At 52.8% G+C, this 16,343-nt stretch overlaps 1 protein-coding gene across 2 annotated transcripts in view; it reads right to left on the reverse strand.

The window, feature by feature from the left end:
• The window catches only part of AKT2 (AKT serine/threonine kinase 2), a 47,555-nt gene that overhangs the window by 16,247 nt on the left and 14,965 nt on the right, over positions 1-16,343 (reverse strand). Inside the window, exons 1-4 of one of the 2 annotated variants that reach the window (XM_019979333.2) lie at positions 11,976-12,125; positions 11,165-11,294; positions 3,184-3,312; positions 1,687-1,798 (exon numbers count right to left, since the gene is read on the reverse strand). In XM_019979333.2, the coding sequence (XP_019834892.1) occupies positions 1,687-1,798; positions 3,184-3,312; positions 11,165-11,210 (287 nt within the window). In that variant the 5' untranslated portion in view covers positions 11,211-11,294; positions 11,976-12,125. Of the gene's footprint in view, positions 1-1,686; positions 1,799-3,183; positions 3,313-11,164; positions 11,295-11,975; positions 12,126-16,343 lie in introns of those variants that run through there. The other variant, XM_019979332.2, reaches the window with a different exon arrangement.

Below are 16,343 nucleotides of genomic sequence, written 5' to 3' on the forward strand. Positions count from 1 at the left end.
ACAGTAGCATGTCTTTTCACTCTAGAAATGCACTGCCCACTGGGGCAGCCACTAGCCTTAGGCAGCTGTTTAAATTTAAATTAATTAAATAAAATACAAAATTCTGTTTCACAGCTTCATGAGCCACATTTCATGTGCTCAGCAGGCACACGTGTTAGTGGCTACCCTGCTGGACACTGCATTTCCACCATAGCAGAAGCTTCTCTTGGACAGCACTGATTTAGGGTGCTCCAGAGGATTAGCTGAATCCTCACCCCAAAGACAAGCTAAAAAAATGTTTCTCAAAATGAAGGCCACATAGGTTCGAACCCTGGTCAGGGAATGAAGATCCCACATGCCACACGGCACAGCCAAAAAAAAAGGAAAAAAAAAATCTATCAAAGTGAAGCCCAAAGGGACAACATGAGGGGAAAATATTTGCCACTCATTACAAAGGGCTAAGCTCTCTAATTTATAAAGAGCTTTCAGAAATAAATAAGCAAAAGACCAAGTACCCCAAAGAAAAACAGACAAAGGACATAAACAGACAATTCAGAAACAGAAACTCACATGGCCCTTGAGCACATGACACATAAGGACACACACTCACCAAACGTTTGGTAAAAAGTTGAATGTTTGAAAACACAGGCTGTGAGAACCCTTAGACATAGGCATAACCCTCTTAGAATTAGAATTCTATTATGCCTAGTACCAACAGAATTAGTAATAAAAATTACCAATGCATATTCCCTGTGACCCAGCAATTCCACATCTAAGAATCCACCTTACAGATTTACCTGCAAGTATGTCAAACAAGGTAACCACAAGTTGTTTCACTGTGGCATTGCTTCTCCCATCCAAGTACTAACCAGGCCCAATCCTGCTTAGCTTCTGAGATTAGATGAGATCGGGCGTGTTCAGGGTGGCATGGCCCGTAGACTGTGGCACTGCTTCTAATAAGCCCAAAAGGTCGAAATAACCCCAATCACCATTAATAAAGAACTGCTAAACTCAGGTACACAGATGTACACCTGTTGAAAAGAAAAATGCAGCAGCAGCATCTCTGTATACACACAGAAGCAGAGAGAGTCCCCAAGATGCATTAAATAAAACAACAGTTTGGGCACGGTGCCACCTTTTGTATAAAAAGGAAAAACAAGAGGAGCAGGGCACAGAAGTGATGTCTGAACGAGCTTATCCACAATCAGTGAGAAGCAGCTCCTGCAGGACACGCAAGAACAGCAGTCAGCCTGGTGGTGGGGACACAGCGTGCAGGGCTGAAGTGAGAGTGACGCTTTCGCTACACACCTCCTCGTGCTGTTCTGCATTTGTGAACTAGGTGAAGCTGCTATCTCTTCTGATTAATAAGTTGATCTTTTAAAAAACGGAATCTCTGGACCACCTGCCCCTGTATCAATGGAGATGCTCATCAAAGAGGCAGCTCCCTGACCCTTTGCAGGTCTCTGGATAAACAGAGGCCCTGAAGAGGCCCAGAGCGCCTCACTGCTAACAAACTATCGTGATTCCAGTACACCCTCCCACCTGAGGACACAGAACAGGGAGAACCCCTGCTCCTCCTAGCTCGCACAAGGGCTGAGATGGGAAACTCCTAGGTAGGGGCGCAGGGGAATCTGTCCCTTTGCACCCCTCGTCTCAAACTGAGCCTGGCCCCTCCCACAGGGCGGCCACATTGAGGCCCCTACTTGCCTCTCGTCTGGGGAGTCAACATGGAAGGTCCTCTCGATGACTGTGGTCCACTGCAGACAGCGAATGACGAAGGTATTGGGCCGAGGTCTCTCGGTCTTCATCAGCTGGCATTCTGCAGAAGAGGGGTGAGAGCAGAGAGTGTGAGGGGCAGCCCGCATTCCCCAAGTCAACCCCCAGGTGCTAGCCCCGTGACACTACTGACCAAGACAGCCTGTCCCTACAGGTCCAGTGTGTGTGTGTGTGTGTGTGTGAGGGGGACAGCCCACCCAACAGCGATGGTTCAGTGGTCAGGGCTGTGATGGGGGATGGAGGGGCATTCAAAGAGGCAGCCAACCCTGTCCAGGGGCTTGGAAGGCTTTCCCAGAGGAAGGGCATCCCTGTACTGAGCTCTGAAGGCAGAAGAGGGCATTGGGCACAGAAGCCTAGAGGTGAGAGAGGGCGCGGTATACTTAGGGAAGAGCAAATTCCGTGTGAGAAGGAGAAAAGGGAGAGACAGGCTGGAGAGGTGAGCAGGGGCCAGCCTGCAGGGCTCGGGGGCATGGCAACGAACCCGGACTGTGTCCTGAGGCAGCAGGAAGAGCCAAGAACAGACTCAAACAGCCCCCTCTGGTTTTTGTGTAGAGGAGAGAGAAGGGAGGCTGGAAGCCCAGGGAGGGCATGGGGCCATCCAGAGCAGGGGAGGGGAGGGAAGGCAGAGAGACCACAGGGCCACAGTGGGGTGCGTAGAAGCATCTGGGTCGCTGCCCTGGCCTGAGGATGAGAGGCAACAAGGCCCTCCCGGAAGAGACGGGGGCGGGTGGGTGGGGGAAGTTCAGGGAGGGAGAGGGGACTCAAAGGATGGTGTGGCTCACGGAGGGATCTCACCACGGGACACTCAAGAATACTCAAAAGAGATGAGCAGAAAAGCAGCTCAGGCCAGGTGGGGAGTTCAGGAGGGCAGCCAGGGCCAGGGACAGCCGTGTTGGGGTCACCAGCACATGGGAAAGCCACCAAGGCAGGGCTTTAAGCAGGATGGAGAGGGGAGTGGGGCTGGATTCCAGAAAGAGCAGGTGGGCTGCTCGAGAGGCGAGGCTGGGGTTGAGGCTAGGGCAGAGGGTTGGTGGGGCAAGGACCGTGTCTGGGCTACCTAGTGGCAGTAGAGATGAGTGACTTTGAAACATTCTTAGCCGGTGTGACAAGGACGTGGTGACTCATCGGGTCAGCGGGGAAGGAAGGTGGTGGCAGGGGGAGGGCAGGTTCTATGAGGCCCAGGCAGGGGTTCTGCACGGGCCAGGCTTTCACTGGTCAGCTTCCGGCTAGAAGGCTCCGCCTCAGGTGCCACAGAGGGGCCAGAAGGCTGCAAAGTGCCCTGGCTCCTTTCTTCCTCCAGCTCTCCACTGGCGATCAACACAGCCCCCAGGCCCAGGAAAGAGAGGTGGAGCAGGAGAGAGTAGAAAACAGACCCCAGACAGGCCTACAGCGTAGAACGAACATGCCCCATGTGCCCCCAAGACGCACCTGCGACAGAGAAGTTGTTTAAGGGGGGCAGGGTCTGGTCGGGGGCCTCAGGCCGCTCCTTATAGCCAATGAAGGAGCCGTCGCTCTTCAGCAGGAAGTACCGGGGCCGCCAGGTCTTGATATATTCACCTGAACAGGCAGGGCGGGAGGGAGAGAGGTCAGGGCAGCCAGCCCCAGGGGGCAGTGCCTGGCAAGGGGCCCCACACTGGGAGGAAGATGGACAAGAGGGTGAGGAGTGTGCTTCTCCCGGAGAAACCCTCCAGGCGGCCCCAGCTGACGCAGGCTGGGCGCTGGGCTGGGCCCAGTGATCCAGAGGTCACGCCTGGCAGGAAGGCGCTGCACCGCCCTGGGGCACCAGCTGCCTCACAGTGTGGCCAGCAGTGAGCCATCCTTGCCAGCGCGTGGCCCAGTCCCAGGGGAGGCCCAAATCCCATGGGCGGGTTTTCACTCTACAGCTGTGCGGGGGATCGAATGTCCAAACGCTGTGCCAGGCCGGTGTTACTGTTGCTGTGCCCTCCATGTGCTCCTCGACCCCTCCATTTGTTCTAACCACGAATATCCAAGGCCCCCGTGTACGTACGCATGTACGTACACACACACACGCTCCTCAGAGGGGTGGCGAAGGACTAAGATGAAATGGTGAAGCACATCCACACAGAAACTTATATATATATAAATGCCCATAGCAACATTATTCTTAATAGTAAAGAGCAGAAGCTCCAAAGTGCCTCCACTAACAAATGGATAGACGAAATGTGGCAGATCCGTGTGGTGGAGTATTAGTATTACTTGGTCATTAAAAGAAATGAAGTATTGGGAATTCCCTGCCGGTCCAGTGGTTAGGGCTCTGCACTTCCATGCAGAGGGTGAGGGTTTGACCCCTTGTCGAGGAACTAAAATCCAATATGCAATGCAATGCGGCCAAAAAAAGTATTGATACACGAAGCATTAATACACGCTACAAGGTGGGTGAACCATAACAACGCCAACTGCAAAAAGCTTGTCACAAAGGACCACAAATTATATGACTTCATCTATATAAAATGTCCAGAGCAGGGAAACTTCTAAAGATGAAAACTTGATTAGTGGGCCTAGGGCTGAGGAGGGGGCGAGTCTGGGTGGGGACTGGAGGGTCCTTTTTTAGGGTAGTGAGAATGTTCCGAAGTTGACTGTGGTGATGGAAGCACAGCTCTAAATACACTCAAGGCCCCAAGTGGCCGAACTGCAATGGTATGTGAACTGTGTCTCAAGCTGCTTTAAAAAAAAGAGAGAGATGGCAAATACAAAGCAAAGACAAAGCGCCCAGCCTAGCCAGGGACCAGCGCACCAATAAATCGATGAACGCTCTTTATCGTCAGCCCACTGGCCAAGCCAAAAGCGTGTACATCGTAACTGCGGCGGCAGGGTGGGCTCCCGTAGTCACCACCAGAAGCCAGGCTGGGCTTCTCTAAGTCCTTGTTTCCTCTCGTGGGAAGGACATCCAGCAAGCAACGACAATAATTGGATAATACTACAGGGGACTATGTGCCTGCCAGGCACCATCGTAAGTTTCTTAGAGGCTTTAACTTGTTGAATTCTTTCAAATGTCAATACTAAATGATTCGATGTACGTAAAGTTCAAAAACTAGCAAAACCACAAATCTGACAGCACCATAAAAGGATCATATACCATGACCAAGTGGGTTTTATCCCAGGACTGCAGGGGTAGTTCAAAAATATGGAAAGCGATCAGTGTCGTATACCTCAACAGAATGAAGTGGGAGAAAAAAACACAAGGTCATCTAGATTGACACAGAAAAAGCATTTGACAAAATCCAGCACTCTTTCATGATAAAAATACTCAGTAAGCTAGGAAGAGAAGGGGGACTCCTTCACAAGAGGGCATCTATGAAAAACCCACAAGTCAACATCACACTCAAGGATGAAAGAATGAAAGCTTTCCCTTAGCTAAGATCAGGAACAAGACAGATTTCCACTTTGACCACTGCTCTGAAACACTGTAATGTAAGTTCTAGCCAGAGAAAAAGACAAAAAGTATCCAATTTGAAAAGGAGTAAGTAAAACTACCTTTATTTGCAGATAACAGGATCCTATATACAGAAAACCACAAAAATCCACAAAACAATTACTAGAGCTAACAAATTCAGCAAGATCAACACACAAAAACAAATTGTGTTTCTACATACTAGCAATGAATAATCCAAAAAAGAAATTAAAGAAAACAAATCCATTTACAACAGCACAACTAGGCAAAGATTTATATGCTAAAAACTACGAAACGGGCTTCCCTGCTGGCTCACTGGTAAGGAATCTGCCTGCCAATGCAGGAGACCCAAGTTCGATCCCTGGTCCAGCAAGACCCAAATGCCTCAGAGCAACCAAGCCGGCGCTCCACAACTATTGAGCCTGCGCTCCAGAGCCCGGGAGCCAAAACTACTGAGCCCATTTCCACAACCACTGAAGCCCGTGTGCCCTAGAGCCTGTGCTCTGCAACAAGAGAAACCACCGCAATAAAAAGCCTGCGTACCACAGCGAGAGTAGCCCCTGCTCCCTGCAACTAGAAGAAAGCCCGTGCAGCAACGTAGACCCAGCACAGCCAGAAATAAATAAATAAAAATTATTAAAAAAAAAAAAAAACTGCCGAAAGAAACTAAAGACTTAAATAAATGCAAGGATCCTGTGTCGTGGATTGAGACTTGGCATTAAGACTGCAATACTACCCAAAGCCATTTACATACAGATTTAACACATTCCCTATCAAAATTCCAATAGCCCTTTTTTGCTGCTGAGGAAGAATCAACCCTCAAATTTACACGGAATTCAAATTCATGTGGCAAGCGGTTCCAAACAGCCAAAGCAACGTTGAAAAAGAACAAAGGGAAAGGACTCGTACTTCCTGATTTCAAAACTTACTACAAAGCTACAATAATCAAATCAGTGTGGCACAGGATAGCCATACAGACCAAAGGAGCAGAACTGAGAGTCAAAAAATAAATCTACACATCTTCAGGCAACGAATTTTCAACAACAGTACCGAGACCATTCCACTGGGGAAGACCAGTCTCTGCAACAAACAGTGCTGGAAAAACTGGACACCCACATGCAAAAGAACAGACATGGAACTCTACACCAGGTTTAAAAAATTGACTCAGAGTGCATCTACCTAAAAATAAGAGCTAAAACTATAAAACTGTTAGAAGGATACACAGGTCAACCTCTGTGACCTTGAACTTGGCAACAGATTCTTAGATATGATGACAAAGGAAAAAAAAAATAAAGTGGATTCATTGAAATAAAAAATTTTGTGCAAAAGATGTTATCACGAAAATAAAAAGACAACCAACCAATAGAATAGATGAAAACATTTGCATATTATATGTCTCATAAGAGTCTAGTATCCAGAATACATAATGAACTTTACAACTCAGCAACAACCAAAAAAAAAAACAACACCCAATTTAAAAAAGTGGGTGAAGGACTTCCCAGGTGGCTCAGTGGTTAAGAATTCGCCTGCCAGTGTAGAAGATACAGGAGATACGGGTTCAATCCTGGGGTGGGAAGATCCCTTGGAGGAGGAAATGGCAACCCACTCCAGTATTCTTCCCTGGACAATCCCAGGGACAGAGAAGGCTGGTGGGCTACAGTCCAAGGGGTCGCAGGGAGTCAGACACAACTGAGCACACACGCACGCAGTGTCTAAACACTATACACGAAGGACTATAAAGGTATTTCTCCAAAAATAAACAATGACCAACAAACATATAAAAAGATGCTTAACACCATCAATCATTAGGGAAATGTACATCAAAACCACGATGAAACACCACTTAACACCCACCAGGATGGCTTTTATTAAAAACAAACAACAAAAACTCAAAGAAAAATAACAAGTGTGGGTGAGGATCTGGAGAAACTGAAACCGTACGCACTGCTGGTGGGCACGTGAAACGGTGCAGCCCCGTGCAACTTGGGCGCTCCCGCAAAAAGCCAGACGCAGGCACACTGCGGGTCACAGCACAGAATGTGCGACCCAGACATTTTATAGTTTTTTCTATATTATCTAACTACATAGAATACATTTGATTATAAGCAATATAATTTAACAGATACCTGTTGGGGCTTCCCTGGCAGTTAAGGGGTAAAGAACCCACCTGCCACTGAAGAAGATGTGGGTTCAGTCCCTGAGCTGGGAAGATCCCCTGAAGAAGGAAATGGCAACACTCCAGTATTCTTGCCTGGTGATTCCCATGGACAGTGGAGACTGGTGGGCTACAGTCCATGGGGTCGCAAAGAGTCGGACATGAATGAGTGACTCAACAACAATAGATATGTATGTCCCAGCAATTCCACTCCTGGGTGGATGCCCCCCAAAACTGAAAACAAGTACTCAAACACTTGTATACAAATATTCATGGCAGCACTATTCACAACAGCCAAAAGGCAGGAATAACTCAGATGTCCATCAACAGACATACGGATAAAGAAAATGTGATATATTGATACAATGGAACATTGTTTGTCTATAAAAAGGAATGAAGTACTGTCTGATACATGCTACAGTGTAGATGAACCTTAAAAACGTTATGCTCAGTCAAAGAAACCAGACTTCAGTAGCCGCATATTGTATGCTTCATGTATATGAAATGTCCAAAGTAAGTACATCCATAAAGACAAGAAACGAGCTGGCGGCTGCCGGGGGCTGGGAGGAGGGAGACTGACAGCTGACTACGCAAGGCGTGGAGGGCAGCCTTTCAGGCAGATGAAGATGTTCCGGAGCTAGACAGAGCTAGTGGTCATGCAGCACTGTGAAAGTACTAAGGGCCACTCACCGAACCGTGCACTTTAAAACACTTAATTCTGTGTTGTGTAAATTTTACCTCAATTTGAGAAACAAAAACAAAACTAGACAAATTCACTGATGCTATTGGAGGTTAGGAGAGTGGTTACTGCTTGCAAGAGGCAGACAGCCTTCTGGGGATTGACTTACTCTATTTCCTGACCTGGACACAGGTTTTGGAGTGAGTTTATGATCCAGGCACTTACCTGTGAGGTTTTATATGTCGGTAACAAGCTACAAAAAAACTAGAAGGGAAAACACCCTCACAACAATCCCATTTTACAGATAGGGAAACTGAGGCACAAAGAGGTTCCACTTGCCTGAGGCTCATAGTTGATAACTGGGAGAGCTGGGACTGGAACCTGGGTTCGCTCTGCCCATAGACATCAACACTGCCTGTAAACTGTCAGACGTGGCCCGGCCCGGAGGGGCCTGGCAAAGAGTGTGCTGAGGCTGTGTCAGAAAGGGGACCCACACATGGCATGAAGGACCCGATCCTTGAGTGGACCTTGCTGAGCCAGAGGCAGCATGTGAGCCAGGCGCTGGCTCAGGACTTGGAGCCTGAACCCTGGCACTGCCACCTCCCTGCTGAAGCCCCAGGCAACTCAGTCTTCCTGCTGAGCTGCAGCCTCCAGTCTGCAAGGTGGTGCCCACCTCACGGGGCAGTAACAGAAACTCAACAAAACTGGGCCTCCTGTGAACACAGCCCCAGGCCCAGCACCGAGCAGGCACACAGTAAGCTGGGCTGCTGTTATTTCAACCACCAGGAGTAGGGCAGGGTGGCGCATGTGTCTCAAGGGCAGCAGGGCCCACCTCACCCTGCCCACCACTGCTGGCTGCTGCTTGGAACGAAAGACACTGGGAGACACAGGAGAGACTGCATGAGTGTGTGTGGGTATGGTACAAAGCCAAGACAAAAGGTCATCTCAGCAGCTTGTCTGGGCCCCCGTAGATTAACGGAGACTCTGAAGGCCTGGGAGGGGCTGAGATTCACTCAATGCCACCAGCAGCCTCGGGAGCCACTGCCCAGCCATAGTTCTCCAGCCACCTCCAGAGAAGGTCCCACCCCAGCCTAGAGAGCCACGGCCTCAGAAAACTCAGGAGCCTGAGACCTGGCACATGCTATTACACTCATACCTTCCACACACACGATCCCAAGCATCCATCCAACAGTTATTAAGTGCCTACTGCAGGCCAAGCACTTTTCTAGGGCACTGGCACTATCCCAGTGAACAAGCCAGATAAACCCCTGCTCTCATGAAGCTGACACTCCCAGAGCCCTGGGCTGTTGACCCATTTTACAGAGGGGGACACCAAGGTTCAGAGAGATGATAGTCACACTGAGAGGAAGTGGCAGGGCCAGGGTTACAACTTTGACACCCGCCAAGGTGCAGAGGGCTCCATCAACAGCCCCAAACTCAGGGCCCATCTAGGCAGCTAGGCCAAGGGGCCCTGAATACCACCCTGCCTGGGAAGGCTCCTCTCCTGCTCATGCCGGGGGGCGGGGGACCCTCGGCACCGCTCCGGGTGGGTGGGCTGGGTGCAGTGCAGGGTGCGCGGGCACTTCTCCCAGTTTCGGTAGGGCTAGCCCACCAGCTTCCCGGCCCGCCTCAAGCATGCCCAGCCCACTCCCCTTCACGAATTCGGTCCCCTTCACCCATGTCCCCCATTAACTGTGGGGCTCACTCCCTTGCCTCCTTCAGATCTTTATTCAAACACCCCCTTCTTAGTGAGACCCTCCCTGGCCAGCCCGTCTCTGATAGCTCCCTCACCCCTCTCCTCACACTGTTGGGTTTCTCTCCGAGGCACTAGCCCCACTGGACACGCTCCTGTACTCAGGTGCCCTTGCCTCTCCTACTTAATGTATGACATCAACACAGGATGGGAACTGCGGGCCCATTTGGTTCACTGCTGTATCCCCAGTGCCTAGAATGTGCCTAAAACACGGCAGCTACTTGATGCACGTCTGCCGAGTGAATGAGAGCGTGCAAAGTGGCAGCCCCCCCAAGCCGGGCACCCCACTCTGCAGGGGAAGGTCCGCGGAAGCTAGGACAGCCGGGTTCCTTCACTCCTGGGTGCCTGGGTAAGCTGGCTCTCGGCACGTGCTTCTTCCCAGCTGCCTCGAACAGCAGTGAGCCCGTTCAGTGCGGAAGTGCTGGGGCAGAGGCCTGGGGCCCCAGGGTCGAGTCTCTTAGTGTCTCCCCTGTAAGTGACTTCATCTCTTAGCCGCCCACCAGCACAACCAGACCTGGTCCCGAGCTCGCTCACAATATCCTGGGATTCTGAATGCCAGGCGAGTTCCAGCCCCTCCACGGCATCAGGCGCCATTGGTCCGGTGCTGTGTCACGGCTCTGCCCGCCTCCTCCGGCTCGCGCTCACTTGCTCGCTCTGCTCTGGCCACCCTGGCCCACTCTCTATTTCCAGGCACACGCCCCCCACTTTGTCCTCACTGCCCCATTCCCTGGGACCCCCCTGCCTGGCTATCTGCGTAGCTTGCTCCCTCACCTGCTCCTGGCCTCCACATACTGGTCCCTCCTCAGAGCCACTTCCATGAACCCCTTCTTTCTCCAGCGTTCCCCTCAGAGTTCCTACTCTTCACAATGGCACTTATCATCACCTGACATCTATCAGTTTACTGTTTGTCCTCCGCCCCTCAATGGATCGCAGACTCCATGAGGACACCACAGTGCCCCCAGAGCCTGGGATGGCCAGCCTGGCACACCATGCACCTTCTGAGTATTTGCTGCATGGATAAATGCGGGATAGTGCCTCACTGTGTAACTTTAGCTAAGTGACTTACCCACTCTAGGCCTCAGTTTCTTCATCTATAAAATGGGACCATGAACAGGAACACTTATGCAGAGGCAGAGTTTGAGGCCTGGCATGGGGGTTCATGCAGGGGGTCAGCAAGGCCTGGAGACTCAGGCCCAGACGCAGCCACAGCTCCTCCGTCCAGACTACTTTCAAAGAGTCCAAGACATGGGCTGAAAAGAAGCCACTGGCAGGGGTGGGCAGGCAGGGCTCGGAATGCTGGTTCCTCAGGTGGTAAAGACCCTGTACCTCTGCCTCTCAGGGCACAGCTGCCAGGAGAGCTGGGGCAAAAGGGGGAGACGTGCAATCCTGTGAGTAAACGTAGCCCCTTACCGCGCTTATGGAGCCAGCCTTCTTTGATGACAGACACCTCGTTCATGGTGGCAGCGTGACACGCTGTCACCTCGCTCGGGACAGCTCAGGGCAGAAGGACATGCAGGAGGTGCGCTGGACAGAGCACAGTCTGCAAGACAATAAAGGAGCCCGTCAGTCAGAGCGGCAGGGGGATTTGGCCATGACCCCTTCCCTTGGGGCACCCCGCCTGAAGCCCCTCTGGCAGCTCTGCAAGGGTGGAGCCAGGGAAGGTGGGGAGAGACCAGCCCTCAGGGCCCAAGCTGGTGGAGGGGGACAGTGAGAGGCAGTTGGTCCCTAGGGACCCAGTCTTGGGGAGGAAAGGACACGACCTTGTCCTCAGAGCCCTCCTCTGGAAGGAGCAGAGGGCCCTGGCTATGCCCTCGCCCCGTACTCGGGACCCCTTGCCCAGCAGGGCAGCCCCACCACCGCCACTCCTGACTGGGTGGGAGGCTCCGCCCCCTGCGTCACTCCAGGCCCGGCGCTGAGGTCACCTGGGATGAATCAGACAGCCCCGGGCACCTGAGGGCGTGCTCAAAGCCACCAGGATCTGCCTGCCACCCCCAAACACACACACACACATATACACACACGCACACACGCTCACACTCTCTCCTTTCCAAACCAGGTGCCACCAACCTGCCACCTTTAGCAAATTGAGTACCACCCCCTACCCAGCACCAGGCCACCTCATGTCACTCCCTCAGCCTCCTGGTCCCCACCAGCTGACAAAAGAAAGGAAGGTCTCGGTGCTCCAGATCTTGAACAAGAAAGGAACCAACTGCGTACGCACTTATCTGGGGCCCGGGAGCCAGTCCTGGGGGCTTGAAACAAGGCCCTGGTCCTTCCCCGAGACCTCTGCTTCTGTCCTCACGGACCGGCAGCCGACAGACTGACGGACGCCGAGGCCGCTGCTTCGTCTCAGGTTCCCAGGGCGGAGGGGAGAAGAGGGGGAGGCAGCCACCAGCTGGGCCCCTACCTGGAGCCACAGGCCTGGCCGCAGGCCATGGAGCCCAAGGCGCCTTTTGCCTTTCCTGGCGTGGGGTTATTTGCGGACAGCAGGTCAGGAGCTACGGTGGCCCCCAGAGAAGCGGCAGCTGGCCCTGGGGACACCGTGGGCATCAGCTTTCTCTCGTGCCCCAAGGGAGCTGGTGGGCCGGACACACTACTGCCTGGCATGTGACGGTGGCAGGCTGCCCAGGCCCTGGGCAGAGGGAAGGGAGGTGAGCGGGAGGAAGCCGGAGGAAGACAAGACGGACAGTGACAGGGAAGTAAACAGCGGGTGAGAAGCCATGTCCTGGACTCGGGGCTGCAAAGACAGGGCCCAGAAGGGGCTCCCTCCCCTGGCAAGTACGGCGGCACCCCAGGGGCTCATGCCCACAGACTGAACACACCCAGGGCCACCGGACCCTCACTCTGAAATGTCCCACAGTCTGTGCTTCGATCCTAATGCAACCACGGTCTCCAACCCGGCCTCCTGACCAGGTGGCTCAAGTCCAGCACCGTCCCCTCCCACGAGGACCCACCCCATCTCCTTCTGGGCCTCCCATCCTCCAATCTGTTTCCCATTCAGCAGCCCGAAGACCCTCAAATCTGACCTGTGCTTTCCCACGGGCCTTGGGAAAGACCCAGGCCCCCCAGATTGGGATTCTGGGGCCTTCAGGCCCTGGCCTCTGCTGCCCACCACCCCGGCTCAGCCCCGCAGTCCCCACCACCCATCCACCAGCTTCCAGATCACGTCTCCCACCCCACTTCCCCTCCCACCCAGGCTTTCTTCCTGGGTTCCCAGCCTCTGCTACCCATCCTTATACTCCACCTGAATCTGATCGTGTCCCTCTCTACTCACAACCCTTCCATGGCTCCCCAGAGTGCACAGAACACACAAAAAAGAACGAAGTCTTTTCCACCAGAGAAGGCCCCGTGTAAGTCGAGAGGCACCTAGAAAGCCCTCAAGAAATGCTAATAACCACAACAAGGATGATCACACACCAGCCACCACCCACCTCCCCAGGTCCTTCTCCCCCACTCCCACCCTCTACCAGACTTCTGTCGCTCAGGCCTCCATTCCCACATCTTTTATGTACTGGGGTTCTCCCTCTTCTCTAAGGTCTCAGCTGAACCAATGCCTCCCCCAGGAAGCCTTCCTGACCTGAGAGGCTGCACTGGGTGCTGTGTGCCCCGTGATCAACTCTCCCCACAGCCACAGGCGCTAATTCAGCACACCAGCCCAGCACCTGGCTGTCCACTGAAGGCACAATGAATAAACCCAAGTCTCGGGAGGGGACATGTGTATACCTATGGCAGATTCATGCTGATTACGGCAGAAATCAACACAACATTGTAAAGCAATCATCCTCCAACTCAAAATAAATAAGTAAATACGAGACACCACAGAATTTGCTCTTTTCCTCTGCCATGTGAGGACACAGCAAGATGGCAGCCATCAGTGACCAGGAAGTCAGCACCCACCAGGAACCAGCCCTGTGGATGCCCTGAGAGTGGGCTTCTCAGCCCTGAGACCTGGGAGAAAGTAAAGGTCTGCTCTTTAAACAAAAAAAGAGAAACAATCTCCCCAAAAGATCCCCAGCCCAAGACCAAACACAGCCACAGAAACAACTCCAGAGTCTATTCATGCCACCAATCTTTCTCTGAGTATGTTCTAAGCTTCAGACTCTATCCTGGGTCCCATAGACGTGCATCACTAAGCCACAGCTCCTGCCTTCAGGAAGGTCACATTCCAGTGCAGAAGGCAGACGATAGACAGGACACAAGGTCTGATGGTGGCAAAGAAACACAAACAGGAGAAAGGAGGACAGGGACGGGTGCTGCGTTAGCCACACAGTATGGGGGACACATGAGCCAACACCTGAATTAACCGGGGCGGGGTGGGGGTGACACATTAAGGAACAGATTTTAGGCAGGGGATCAGCAAGTGCAAAGCCCTGAGGAAGCTTGGGAAGGAGCTCCGGGAGTGTGGAGAAGCGCCCAGAGGCTGGCCCAGGGTGAGGGGCTGAGACAAGGAGAACGCTCAGGGCCTGGAGGCACGTGTGCCGGGCAGTTCGGAATTCCTCTCCAACACAGGGGCCAATACCACACTTTCGCCAGGTGTGAGCTCTGTTCAGAATAGGGCTAGGTTCCCAAACTAGGCTGCGATGGAGAACCCAGGGGCCAGAGGAAGAGCGGATGTACAAGCAAAGACATGGACCCCCTACGTCCACTCGCAGCCCTCCCCTCCTCTCCCCTCCTCGGCCCAGCAACCTCCCCTCTCAGAGCCGCTGTGAGCAGCACCCCTGTGCAGAGGCTTGGCCCACTGCCTGGCCCCCAGTGAACATGCAAACACGTGGCTGCCTCGATCAGAGAGACAGACGTGAAGGCGGCCAGGTGTGTCCGAGGTTGCAGAATCCAAGAACTGGTGCCAGCTGGGTGGCCTTGAGCCTAAGGGCGCGCCTCCAGTCTCCCCTGATCACTCTTGCCCCCCACGCTCCCAGAGGGCCATCCATGCCCGTGCCCAGGGACAGCAGACGCTGACACAGGGGAGGCTTTTACCTTGGGTCTCCCAGCTGGCTGCTGCTCGGCACGCCAGAGCCACTTGTTACGTTCTCACTTCAGCAACTAAGCAGCCAGCAGCAGCCAGGGCAAGGGGAGGACCTGGAGAGCCCCTGCATCCTGCCTGGATCCTGCCTGTCCTCCCACGGAGGGTGGCGCCTCCGCCGAGGTATCTGACGCAGTCCCGTGGTGATGAAACACCAGCACCGCAGCCAAGAAGATGGCCTGCCCCCTGGGGAGCTGCGGGTGGAGGACACCCAGCACGCAGGGGCCTGCTGGGCCACGGCCTGCGTGCCCCACGGCGGGGGCCCCAACCCTACTCACTGCTGCCTGGGGTGTCTGGGCTTCACTCGGCTGAGGGTCTGGGTAGGAGGGCTTAGAGGCGAGCCACCTGGGAGGCAAGGTGAAAAGAGCAAGGGCACCTCCCAGGAGGGAACACACACACACAACGAAGGACTGTGTGCAATAGCCTTAGTTACAGGGAAACGCACATCGAAACCAACCACCGGGATGGCTAAAAATTAAAAAACTGACAACGCCAAGTGTTGTCAAGAATGTAAGAGGGCTTGGGGGCTAGGGGGTTCCCTGGTGGCTCAGAGGTAAAGAATCCACCTGCCAACGCAGGAGACATGGGTTCAATTCCTGGTACTGAAAGACCCCCCATGCCACGGAGCAACTAAGCCCGTGCGCCACAACTACTGAGCACCCTAGAGCCCGTGCTCCGCAACAAGAGCAGCCACTGTAACAGGAAGCCCGGGCGCCGCAATGACGATTAGCCCCTGCGTGCCGCAACCAGGGAACAGCCTGTACAGCAACGAAGACTCAACACTGCCAAAAATAAATAAAGGAATAAGTAAATACAGTTAAAAAAAAAAAAAAAAAAAGAATGTTTTAAAGGGGCACTTCTTTGGTGGCCCAGTGCTTAAGGATCAGCCTCCCAATGTGGGGAATGTGAGTTCAATCCCTGGTCAAGGAACTAAGATCCCACATGCCAAGGGGCAACTGAGCATGTGCATCAAGACAAAAGATCACGCATGATGCAACTAAGACCTGACACAGCCAAATAAACAGATTTTTCAAAAAATCAGTAAGTAAAAACTGTTAAAAGAATGTAAAGGAATTGCTACTGGTGGGAGTATAAAACAGTTCCACCACTATGGAAAACTGTTTGGCAATAAGAATTAAAGCTCAACATATCCCTACCCCATGACCCAGCAATTCCATGGCCCTCCAACAGAAATGGGCATATCTGTTTACTAAACCACGTGTACTAGATCTTCCACAGCAGCAACATTCTCAGTAACCTCAAAACTGGAAACAGACCAGGTGTCCACCCACAGGAGAATGGATAAACAAACTAAGGTAAATTCATAGAGATCAAGGTCACTCAGCAAGAAAGAGGATCCAACTCCTGAAGCCTACAACAGGGTGAAGCGTGAGAACTTCACCTGGAGTGAAAGAAGCCAGATGAGAAACAACCCACTGAGTGCGAGTCCACGGACTGCAAGCTCAAAACAGGCAACGCAACACGATTTGTTTCTCACCAGTGAAACTGTGCAGAAGATCCAGGAAGCAAATATCCACAGGTCAGGAGAGCTGTTACATTCGGGAGTGA

Source organism: Bos indicus, chromosome 18 (genome assembly GCF_029378745.1).
Source record: "Bos indicus isolate NIAB-ARS_2022 breed Sahiwal x Tharparkar chromosome 18, NIAB-ARS_B.indTharparkar_mat_pri_1.0, whole genome shotgun sequence".
Lineage (NCBI taxonomy): Eukaryota > Metazoa > Chordata > Mammalia > Artiodactyla > Bovidae > Bos > Bos indicus.